This window comes from Oratosquilla oratoria, chromosome 6, assembly GCF_046742065.1.
Source record: "Oratosquilla oratoria isolate Oo_2021 chromosome 6, ASM4674206v1, whole genome shotgun sequence".
Lineage (NCBI taxonomy): Eukaryota > Metazoa > Arthropoda > Malacostraca > Stomatopoda > Squillidae > Oratosquilla > Oratosquilla oratoria.
Window position 1 is genome coordinate 73,046,571 of NC_134782.1, and position 12,172 is coordinate 73,058,742.

A 12,172-nucleotide genomic window follows, 5' to 3' on the forward strand; every position below is an offset into this window, starting at 1 on the left:
GAGGGAGGGAGAAGGGTGGAGGGGAGTGGAATATGTAAGGAATGCAATGGATGGGAGTGGTTTCTATGCCTTTTTCTTTTTGGATACCCCATGTAAGGGGGAAAAAGCCGTTGGTATATGTATGTATCTGAATTCAAAACATACATATACTAAGGGCTTTCTCTCCCTTATAAGGGAGGTAGCCAAAGTCAAAAGGCATAATTCCACTCCTATTTACCACCCCTCCCTCCCTCTCATTTTGGCTTCTACTGGATGATGGGTCATCCCTGCATCTTGCCCATTGCCCTGGGTCAGGAGCAATGCAGTATGGCCAATTCATTTAATCAGCAACCACTCCCTCTCTGTCCACTCATGCAGAAACACTGAAGATGGGGAGAAATCCCTTTGGGCTGTGTCAAAATATCATTCACACAACCATTCCCTAACCCTGACCCACTCTCTTCCATACATCAGGTATCATCCATACACAGCCATTTTCCACTCACTCCTTATCTTCTGCCTTCTCCCTTCCTTCCTCAACAGACATCCCCCTCTTGCTCAATGCCCTTTTCACCCCATCCATCTCATACTTTGTCACCCTCTCATGTTCATTTCATCCACACCTCTTTTATCAATCTTTCTTCACTCATTCTACCCATGTGTCCAAACCATCCCAATACTCTTTTATCAACCCTATCTCCCATCTCCTTTTCCACCCCCCACTCTCCTCCTCACCTCATTGTTTCTCACTCTATCCAACCATGTAACCCCTACCATACTTCTCAGACATTTCATCTCAAACACACGGGACCCTACGAGCATAGCTCCCCTTCCCGTAAAATACAACTAGGTAAATACATCTAAACTCTTCCTCTTTTATGTTCCATGTATCTGCCCCATACAGTGCTATCAGCACAATCATCCCTTCATACAATCTCCTCTTAGCTTCCATTCCAAAATGTCTATTTCTTATAACACTTTTTAATCTCCCAAAGCACTTACTTGCTTCTTTCAGTCTACATTCTACCTCCACCTCCACTCCTCCCTTTCCTGCCACATGTGACCCAAAGTACCTAAAGCTATTCAAAACATACATTCATATAAAGGAAACAATTAAATTTAGCATCTCTTTATATTTCATTTATTGTATAAGAAAATTATATATTTATGTAACATGTGGAAACAAAAAAATTATTTATGTACAATCAGAAAATTTACATACTTGCATAAGCATGTGTATGTTTGAACATCATATGGAGTTCCTTAGTTTTCTTTGTAGCAAAGGCTTTTGAACAATAATCACACCCATATGGTAATTCACCTGTGTGCAACAACTTATGGTTTCTCAATGTACTCTTTAATCTGAATGCTGCTCCACAATCTTCACATTTAAAGGGACGCTCTCCTGTGTGTACACTCATGTGATTTCGCAACATGCTTGGTTTAGCAAATCTCTTGCCACACTCAGAGCATGAATATGGAAGCTCTTTTATATGAGTTTTCATGTGAATTTCTAAGGAACCCCTTAATTTGTAAGAATGGTTACAATATTTACATTTATACTCTTCAGTTGTATTTCCTGTTCTCAACCTTCTTATGTGAGTTGTTAAGTGACTCCGAACACTTGATGCATTATTGAATGTGGCGCCACAATCATCACACTTGTATGGTTTTTCTTCACTATGAAACTTTAGATGATTTCTTAGCTGTAAAGTAGATGCAAATGTCTTGCCACATTGGTCACACTGGTATGGACGTTCTGTTGAGTGGGTAATTTGATGCTGTTTCAACGAAAATTTTGTAGTAAAATCTTTAGGACATAAGGAACATTTAAAAGGTCTCTCGCCTGTGTGTTTAAGCATATGCGCTTTTAATTTGGCTTTTGTTACATAGCTCTTGCCACACTGGTTGCAGTGGAAACGCTCCTCTTTAATGTGTGTTCTCTGATGAATTTCCATACCTCCTTTTGTTTTGAAGGTAGCTTCACAGTAATTACATTTGAATGGCTTCTCACCTGTGTGTTCAAGATGATGCCTTTTTAACATACATTTAAGAGTAAAAGCAAGAGGACACTTATCACATTTGAAAGGCAGTTCATCCATGTATTTCAAGATCTTATCTTTCAGGAAAGGTTCAATTTTATCTGGTGTTGTTAAAACCTCCTTGAAATGATTTTGTATATGATTATCAAGATATCTCTTAATTTTGAAGGCATCATCACAAAACGGGCACTTTTGGGGTCGCTCTCCAGTATGATCCATCATGTGTACATCAAGAGATACTCGACACTCATACACCTTAGGGCATAGTAAACACTTATGTAATGTTATCTGGGTGTGCTTTTGGACATGTTTCTGTAATACCCATTGATCCTTGAAGCCCTTTCGACAATAAGAACACTTGAACGGCCTTTCTCCTGTATGACCTCTGATATGAACCAGAAGCCCATGTTTAGTCCTATATGTTCTGGGGCACAAAGAACATTTGAATTGAGGTTCATTAGAATGAGTTTTTGAATGAATACTTAGGGCACCTTTATCTGTAAATGCTAAATCACAATGGTTACATTTAAATGGACGTTCTCCAGTATGTCTTCTGGTGTGAACAACCAGGCTGTATCTTTTATTGAATGATTTAGGGCATGAAGGACAATGATAACGTTTAATGCCTGTGTGAGTAGCTTCATGCATGCTTAAGCTAGAGGAATCCCTGAAAGTACTATTACAATACTCACACTGGTATGGGCGCTCTCCTGTGTGTTGCCGAACATGAACTTGAAGACTGGCTGGGGATCGTAAACCTTTTCCACAATAGGCACATTTGTATGGCTTTTCTCCTGGATGTGTCAATAGATGTCGTAGGAGCTTATTTTTTGTACAGAAACCTGAATTACAAACGTGACACCTATGATCTTGCTTATCTATCGGTTGCTGGCTACCTTCTGCTGGAGTCTCATTTCTCAGCTCTTTTGTGGTATGAGCAATGCAGTGTTTATCAAAATCACTTTTTACATCAAATTGAACCTTGCATAATGTACAAGTGAATTTTTTTGAAATTTTCTCTAGATCTTCATTAATCTTGTCATGTATGTTTTTCTTGGTGATATGAATCAAATAATGACACTTATAATCATTTCTCTTTTTAAACTGATTACTACATATCTTGCACACATAATAAAGGTTTTTCTCCATGTCTTCATTTCCACCTACTGTAAGTTTACCATCATTACTTTGTTCTGTTTCACAAGAACAAGATGTGTAATGACTTTCAAAACTATCTCTTTCTTCAAAATGAGATCTACATATCTTACATGCATAGTATGGTTCTCTCTGTTTGCCTTCCTGTCCATCACCAGAACTGTCACTATCATTTGTTAGCACATCATCTGTGTCATCTGTATCCTCACCATTCTTTCCATGGACTTTAAGATGATTATTATAGCTAGCTTTCCGTTTAAATGTCAGGGAACAAATACGACAGACATGGTGGAAAACATTCTCTAATTCACTGCTACTCTCACCCTCACTATCTTTACTCTTGGCTTCATTCTTCAAGTGGAAGTTGTAGTGTTCAATAAAGTCATTCTTCTTTTCATATCTGTCAGTACATAACTTGCATACATAATATGGGTCTTGCCAAATGAACCCATCATCAGTGTCTCTAACCTCATCAATACCATGAATTTTTACATGGTCTTCAAAATCTCCTTGTCTTGCAAACTGTGCTTTGCACATTTTGCAAACATAGTAAATGTAATCTTTTGTATAGGTGTCATAATTCTTGTCAGTTTCTTTTAGCTTATGAAGTTTTGCATGACTGGAATAATGTTTCATCAAAGTAAACTCAGACTCACATATTCTGCAACCATAATAAGGGTCCACATTGGTGACATCCTTTTCACTCATGTTAACATCCTCCTTCTTGTTGTGCACTTTAATATGAATATCAAGATACACTTTGCTTTTAAACAATGACTTACATATCTTACACACATAACTAGAGTCAACCCATACATAATTATTACAGCTATCTTCTTTTTTATCCTTCACATCTTCTTGTATGTGCATCTTGTAATGCCTTCTAAAATGCCCTTTTGTTTTATAGTCAGCCTTGCATATCCTACACACATAGTAAGGATCTTTCCATATGTACTCTTCATTCTCTTCAATCTTATCAGTGGTTTCCTCAACAACAGTCACTGGAGAGTGAGTCTTCACATGTCTTTCATAGTGCCACTTAACTTTATACTGTGCTCCACAAATCTTACATATGAAAGGGAATAAAGCATCTTCTTTTCTGTTAATTTCCTCATCAGTTTCACTGTTTGCAGATAAAGTAGCTTCACTATCATCCCCTACCTCATTTGAGTAGCTATCAGTTAAGTGCAATACACTGGTATTATTTGAAACAATATTCAGTTTGTCATCTTTTATAGCATCATCATATACAAATGGTGAGGACTTACATTCCTTTTCTACAACTATATCCCTCTCAATCTTTATTTCAGTACAATCTATAAGTCTACCTTTGATTTCTGTATCCATGAATTCCTCACTTGTATCATGTGATATATCACTTTTGACTATTACTTCCCTGATATTATCACTATAATCCAAAGGTAAATTATTTTTATTAACAAAATTTGTATCCATCACTTCACTGCCAGTGGTTATTGTCACTACAGGATTGTTGCCTGTAGTATCCTTAATGTTCAGAATTATTTCTGAATTATGTTCATCTAATAATTCATTATTTACTTTACTTTCAGCATGTACTGACACCTTTCCTGAACTAGGTGTGGGTCTCACAGACACTTGTTCTTCATGTAGGTTTTTTGAGCTAATAAATTCTTTACTACCTGATATTATTATAGCTTTTTCTCTTGCACAGTGGTTTTTAGGGTCAAAGAACTCATTATTACCAGATATTACAACAGTCTTTTCTTTAACGAAGGGGTTTTCAGTTTCATTGTGTTTACCTGTGAGTGGTGTACATATATCAATATCTGTTTTTCTGACATGGCAAATTAAGTGTTTCTTAAAACTTTCTCGATCAAGAAAAACCATTTCACATTTAGGACAACTGAGTGGAATTTTGTTTTTATATGCTTCACTCAGAAAAAATTTTCTCTGGGGATATGAATTTACACTCTTTTCGTGCAATATTTTAGTTGAATAAACATAATTTGGTCTTCTGAATGGTTTATATCCTGGATCCACTGAAGAGCTTAAAATATTTTTCTCCTTGATGTCTGATTCATACTGGTTGTCACTCTCTCCTACATATGAAGTTACAACTGATCCTTCACTGAAAGAATTTGCAACCTTCAATTTCACATTGCTATTGGCACGTGATTTTTCATTTACATGCGTCCTTACATGAAAGTTCACATCTCTCTTTGTGTTTAATCTTTCCTGAAACTTCTCACATTCATAAAGATTCAACTCTGGCCTGGAGCGATTTCTAATTTTGTTCTTGACCTTGAGTTTTCCTCGATGATATAACGCATGCCTCCTCCGTACTGCTTTTGGTAAGGTGGATGAACAAAACTGGCAACTAGTATGTAAAATTCTCTGGTGCATCTTCATATGCTTTATGAGTGCATTTTTCTGTATAAATGAGGTTTTACACAATTGACAATGTAAATAAGTTGGTTTTCTCAATTCATTTACACCAACACTGGTTTCAGTCTGGTTATAATTACACCCACTTATATTTTTTTGTTCTTCCCATATGCCACCTACATGTTCTGACTCTTGCATCTCATCCTCTGGGTCCTTAAATACTACTGCTTCTCTCTGTAACTCTTCATCTAGGTCATTTATAGTTATTATGGCTAACAAAGGTAATCTCTCTTCTTCTTTCACCAAACAAACATGCTGAGACAAGGTCCCAATACTAAAGAAGTATCTTGAGCAACCAAGACACTTTATACTTGTTTTCAGTCTAGGATTTGGTAGATGAACTGCCTCCCCATTAACATCTTTATCTGCAACCACAGGCTCAATGTTGTCATTTATTTCCTCCATTCTATAGTCTATCAAAACAATCCCTATCCAATACTTGACAAATAAATCTTTTTTCCTATCACAATTTTACAAAATGTTACATAAAGTATCTATCATGAACAAAAATTCTAATTTTAAATACAAATTACTTTGGCAAATTTCTTTATTATCTCTGATATTCAATCATTGTTGTTACTCTCATTGAACTTGTGAGGTTTTCGGTGCCTTTGATGAGTGATGTGCTGTAACATCTTTGGAGACCACTCCTGATATGAATTTAGACAGACCTGTTCATGGAATAAAAAAGTTAAATTATTATATGGAATTCACCTAATTCACTTAAGATTACTTCACCAACACTCAATTCTGAATTTGTATTTGAAATTAAAACAAACTGCAGAAATATATATAAATAATACCATTCAATATTATTAACTGCTATCTCATGTTTCACTCATTGGACACCTGCAGCTCTGTTGTCTGCCTTGAATTAGTTTATTAACCTAACTGTATTTACCTCTGGGTCAGGGATTGGAGATGGTTAAGGAAAATAGAGAAAAGTGGGAGGTGAGCCAGCTGTTGTTTGCGGACGACACTGCGCTTATGGCAGGATCGGAGGAGGGATTGAGGAAGCTGGTGACAGAGTTTGGGAGAGTGTGTGATAGAAGAAAGCTAAAGATAAATGTGGGTAAAAGTAAGGTGATGAGATGTACAAGGGGTGAAAGTGGCAGTAATCTGGAAGTGAGCATTAAGGGAGAGCAACTGGAGGAAGTGGATAGTTTTAGATATTTGGGTGCAAATGTGGCAGGAAAGGGTGGAGTGAAGGTGGAGGTAGAATGTAGATTGAGAGAAGCGAGTAAATGCCTTGGTGGTTTAAAAAGTGTAATGAGGAATAGGAATCTGGGAATGGATGCTAAGAGGAGACTGTATGAAGGAGTGATTGTGCCAACAGCACTGTATGGAGCAGAAACATGGAACATGAGAGAGGAAGAGAGAAGGAACTTGAATGTGTTTGAGGTGAAGTGTCTGAGAAGTATGATGGGGGTTACTAGGCTAGATAGAGTGAGAAATGAGGAAGTGAGGAGGAGAACAGGGGTGGAAAGGGAGCTGGGAGATAGGGTGGATGAAAGAGTATTAGGATGGTTTGGACACATGGAAAGAATGAGTGAAGAAAGACTAGTAAAGGAGGTATGGAAGGCAGATGTGGAGGGAGTGAACATGAGGGGACGTCCTAGGATGAGATGGATGGATGGGGTGAAGGGGGCTTTGGGGAAGAGGGGAATGTCTGTTGAGGAAGGACGGGAGAGGACAGAAGACGGGTGAATGGAGAATGCTTGTATATGGAAAATGTTGTGATGCATGAGGTGGATTGGACGGGGGAATGGGGGTGAGGTAGTGTGTGTGAGCAAAAATTTTTGACACAGCCCGAAGGGATTTCTCCCCGTCCTCTCCTTTATATGGGGGGACGGAGAGGGGGGGTCGCCGATTTAATGAAGCGGCCTTGCTGTGGATGTGCTGTGTCCTGCGACACTGCTTCTGACCCAGGGCAGTGGACAGGGTGCAGGGATGACCCATCATCTAGGAGGTGCTAAGATGGGAGGGAGGGTGGAGGGGTGTGGAGTGTTTTCGGGGATGAAATGGGTGGGAATGTTTTTGTGCCTTGTCCTTTTTGGCTACCCCCCTGGTAAGGGGGAAAAAAGCCTTGGTATATGTATGATGTATGTATGTATGTATTTACCTAGATGACACAGACCACCTCATACAAAACAGCCCCACACTAATAATTTCTAGACAACAACACAATATTTTTCTCCGAGTGATTTGTGGACCTGCTTGGGGACTTATGCAAGAAACCATGGGAAACAGATTGATTGATACCTAGTTGTTAGAGCTAAGCTCATAAGGTCTCATTTCTTTGCCTCCATTCATCAAACTTTGCCTTTTTTGCTTATACTGTTGGCCTGGATTATATTTTCATCCAACCCATTTCAAGTGGAAAGTTAAACTTCCTAATATCTTTCAAACAAGTTTGCTTTATAATCTTTTACTATAAACACTTAATCCTTCATTACATACCATCAAATCTTGTCCATTTTTTCTTCATCTTTTTCTGATATAAATATCATTACCTTGTCGTTTCTGTAGGAAATCCCAGTTATGATGAGAAACAAGCATAAGTATACATGAGAAAGGTTGGTGGACAGAAGGGTGGTTGATAGGGCATTAATGGATTACATACTGGCATCAAAAGAAATGCTCACTGGGCTAGCGGGTTAGGGCATCGCTGTTTGCAATGGAGGCCAAGGTGATGGCAGTTTGAACCCCGACACCTGCAAGTCGAATGAAGGGCATGGTTAATTAAATTCCATGCCACAAAATCCTCTATAAGGGGCACTGTCCTAGCATCCTGATAGGAGGGATTTTCACAATGTTAAACCAAATCATCATCAAAAGGAAGAACAGGAAGAGTTCTGGATGTTCATGTTTTCAAGAGTGAGAGTGGGGGGGGGGGTGTCAGATAATTTTTTGGTAAAAGAAATATTGAGAGCAGAGGAAAGGTGGAGGAGGAAAAGATAGAAGGTAAAGAGGTGTTGAGAGTTAACAAATTTAATGGGGAGGAAAAGGAAAGGAATACAAGAACCTGATAGAAGTATGGGAGATGGTGAGGGAGAGAGGGGAGGTAGGAGTAGAAGAAGAATGGGTTTGATTAAAGGAGGAAGTAACATTGTGCAAAGATGGTATGTGGGACAAGGAAGATGGGAAGCAATAGAAGAAAGGCTAAAGAATGGTGGGTTGAGGAAATAAAAGCAGTAGTGGAACAGAAGAACCAAGCATATATGGATTGGTTGCAAGGAAGCATATGAGATCCAAGAGAAAGAAAAAAGAACCAAAATGTAAGATGAGGGAGGCAAAGAAGAGAGCAGGGGTAGAAGTATGACTAAAATTTTTGAAAAGAATAAAAGGATGTTTTCGAAGGAAGAGAAGAAATGGGGGGTGAGCCAAGTCGAGAGGAAAAAGTAAAGGGTGCAGATGGGCACATATCAATGGAAGAGAAGGCAGTAAGGGGAAGATAGAGTATTTCAGAGAGTTACTGAATGTGGAGGAGGGCAGGGATTGAATGTAGCAGTGGAAGGAGTTAGGATAAATGACAAGGACATAGGTAAGATAAGATATACGGAGGATTGACATTGATGAAAGCTGGTGAGGCACCTGGTTTGGTTGGGAGTCATGTGGAGTGTCTAAGAAAGGGAGGAACAGTCATATTGGATTGGCTAATGAGGATGTTTAATGTGTGTTTCAGGGAGGGGAGTGTGCTGAAGGACTGGAGGAATGCATGTACAGGGAACCTTATGTGAAACTCCCATATACAAAGAGTTGAAGATATGAAGAGAGAGAACCGAGGCAATTTTTCTAAATACAAAAAGCATATGCTTTGATAGTACAAAAAGAAGTATGAAAAATTATGAAAATACTGTGCAGAATGAAGTTTACCACACAAGTGACTGCAGCACCAGTTTCGCATATGTTGAGGAGAGTAACTACATCCCACTTTGTTCAAATAAACACTGTAGAAAACAGATTCATTCCCAGTCTGTTCCTGATTGCCACCACTGCCACCTTATTACTTGTATACATAACATCATCATCGTCCTCTGTGAAGCCTCCAAAGAAGAACCAACATGAAACCTTGACACTGAAGTGCAAATTAGAAATTATAAAGAGACAATAACAAGGGCAAGATGTGAAATTGGGTCTTGCTTCATCCACCATCAGTACTTTTTTTTTTTTCGAGAAAAAAAAAAAAAAAAAAAAAAAAAAAAAAAAAAAAAGACCACTCTCCTTCATTACCCCAGCAACATGCAGTGCTTTAGAAATAGTTTGTCCTACTTTCACCCAGCTGGGGAGCTGCCCCCAAATAAACTCACCAAATCTGTCTTCCATGATAGAGCCAGAAGGAGAAACATAGCTAATACCACTGACAGGTACAACACCTACTTCTGGGAGCTGAAGTAGAAGATCTCTGCTTGACTTGCTACCCCTGTGTGGAGAGAAGTGCAACAATCATACCTGACCTAACCTAACCAGGCCCAATCTAGCCAAGCCTAGTCTAACACAGGGTGAGTATTACATAGCCTGGGGAGTTTTGCTCTCCACCCTACCTTGTGGACTTTTCCCTCTAAACCCCTGGTGGTGGCAAGTATTTCACTTAGCATTAGGGGTACATATTACCTAGTTCTGCCCCAAACCCAACAGAGGAATGCATGTTGCGAAGTTAGGTCTGCCTCAATAGGGTGACTTACTCTGTATGGTGAAAAATATAAATGACACCACCTTCTTAATGAGAAAACTGCAGGGAGACTATGCTGAAAAACGGGTTTTTAGCAAATACAAAACAGCAGCAAAGAACACCTGGGTCTACATGAATAAACTACAACAATGGCTAAGAAAATAACAATGAAAGCATCACACCATGCAACCATGAAGAAGATGATGACGATGATATGGTTTAACATCACACACTCCCCCCTATTGGGAGGCTAGGATGTTGCCCCTCACAGAGGACTTTGTAGCACGGAATTTAATGAACCATGCCCTTGGTTTAACTTCACTGGTGGCAGGGTTTGAACTGCCATCCCCTCAACTTTTGCTGCAAGTAGCAACACCCTAACCCATTCAGCCAGTGAGTTTCCTTGTTGAAAGAAGAAAGAAAAAGAAGAAGAAAAAGAAAAAGAAGCCCAAATATGATACTCGTACAACTTTCAACCCATGCATCAAAGATCTGACTATGAAAATCAACAAGAAAGTAAACCTACTAAAATCCATCACAAACAATGACTTTGGATAACAGAAAGAAACTAATAATCATCTTCAATTATTTGTCCCCTGCACTACATTACAGTTTGACGTAGTGCAGGGGACAAATAATTTGCAACATAATGCTGGTTCATAGAAGACATTATCCAGATTTTCTTGTTGGATCTATATATCACTGGGAGATATTCTTCCACACAGCCCTTATGTGCCCTTGGGTTTTCACAGCAGTAGATCAGTAAAAGCTTCAGCTTCAGGCCCCCATCTACATTACCACCCAGCAACAGGATCTGTCTTTAGATGCTTTAAATCCTGGTGTCGTTTTCTCCTACTTAACAATAAAGGTTCTGGATGACATTTTCTTCCAATACAGGCCTGTCTCATCATAGTCTATCACCTGTTTGGCACTGTAGCCACACTTTTCCAGTGTGTTTTATCAGTATGAATGCTACAGCGGCAGGCTTGTAAGAACTTGCTGCCTCACCAGTCATCTTGATGTTGTATAGGATTGCTCAGGTTTTAAAATCGTTGAACCAACCCTTACTGGCACTGAAAGTTGACCCATCCTTAACTTCATATCCCTTCCTATGTAGATCATTATAAATCGAGAGGGCTTTCATTGTCACAAGGGAGGTGGAAAAAGAATTGCTGTGGCAAGACAGATCATCAATAGCCTTGAGTCTCCATTTCCTCCATTACTGGTTCCCTCTACCTTGTCAGTGTCTTTCCCATTAATGTAGAAGCTGTTTCACCACCTTTCTTTACACTGTCTCCTTGCTTGGTTATTGTGGAGACTGATTGGGGCAACTGCATGATTCACGGCAGTTAACAATTTCAAGTTTTCTCTTGTAAAAGCTAGAGTGAATGTGAAATAATAGCACAAAATACGGACACTAATACATTGACCAAGGGAATAAACACAACTGAATAAAGAGTGGGAACAAGTTTTGATGGGTGGCCGATGGAGTGTGGGTGGTGCTGTGATCGCGGAGCGTTTGTTTACAGTTTGGTGATCATATAATCAAGCATCTACATTGAGAAACGAGCAAGTGGTATCAACTCAAAAGGATTGTATAAACAAAACATTGGATATCAAACAATCGAATCGTGAAGGAAACCTGTAATATTCTTTTCATATCAGCAAACATTTGATATCATTAAACAAAAATAGTACATTCCATATTCAAATGAGAAAACATATGAAACACAAAAACCCTGTCATCAGGTTAATTCAAAACAGAAATCACATTATCACTATACAGAGTTAACAATCAGCAAATTGAACACAAAGTTACAAACATTACATAATGGAGCTCCAAGAGTAAGACCTGGATGCACCAAAACCAACCCAAATGGGTAGAGACAAAATTCTC

General features: G+C 38.9%; 1 protein-coding gene across 12 annotated transcripts in view; it reads right to left on the minus strand.

Annotated features, from left to right (window-relative positions):
• Positions 1 to 1,104: 1,104 nt before the first annotated feature.
• Positions 1,105 to 12,172, minus strand: part of LOC143026616 (uncharacterized) — a 13,646-nt gene continuing 2,578 nt past the window's right edge. For 3 of the 12 annotated variants that reach the window (XM_076187325.1, XM_076187321.1, XM_076187326.1), the window contains exon 3: positions 1,105 to 6,274. In XM_076187325.1, coding sequence (XP_076043440.1) covers positions 1,194 to 6,008 — 4,815 coding nt within the window. In that variant the 5' untranslated portion in view covers positions 6,009 to 6,274 and the 3' untranslated portion in view covers positions 1,105 to 1,193. Of the gene's footprint in view, positions 6,275 to 8,063; positions 8,127 to 8,226; positions 8,318 to 9,913; positions 10,027 to 12,172 lie in introns of all 12 variants that reach the window. The other 9 variants (XM_076187332.1, XM_076187322.1, XM_076187333.1 and 6 more) reach the window with 7 other exon arrangements.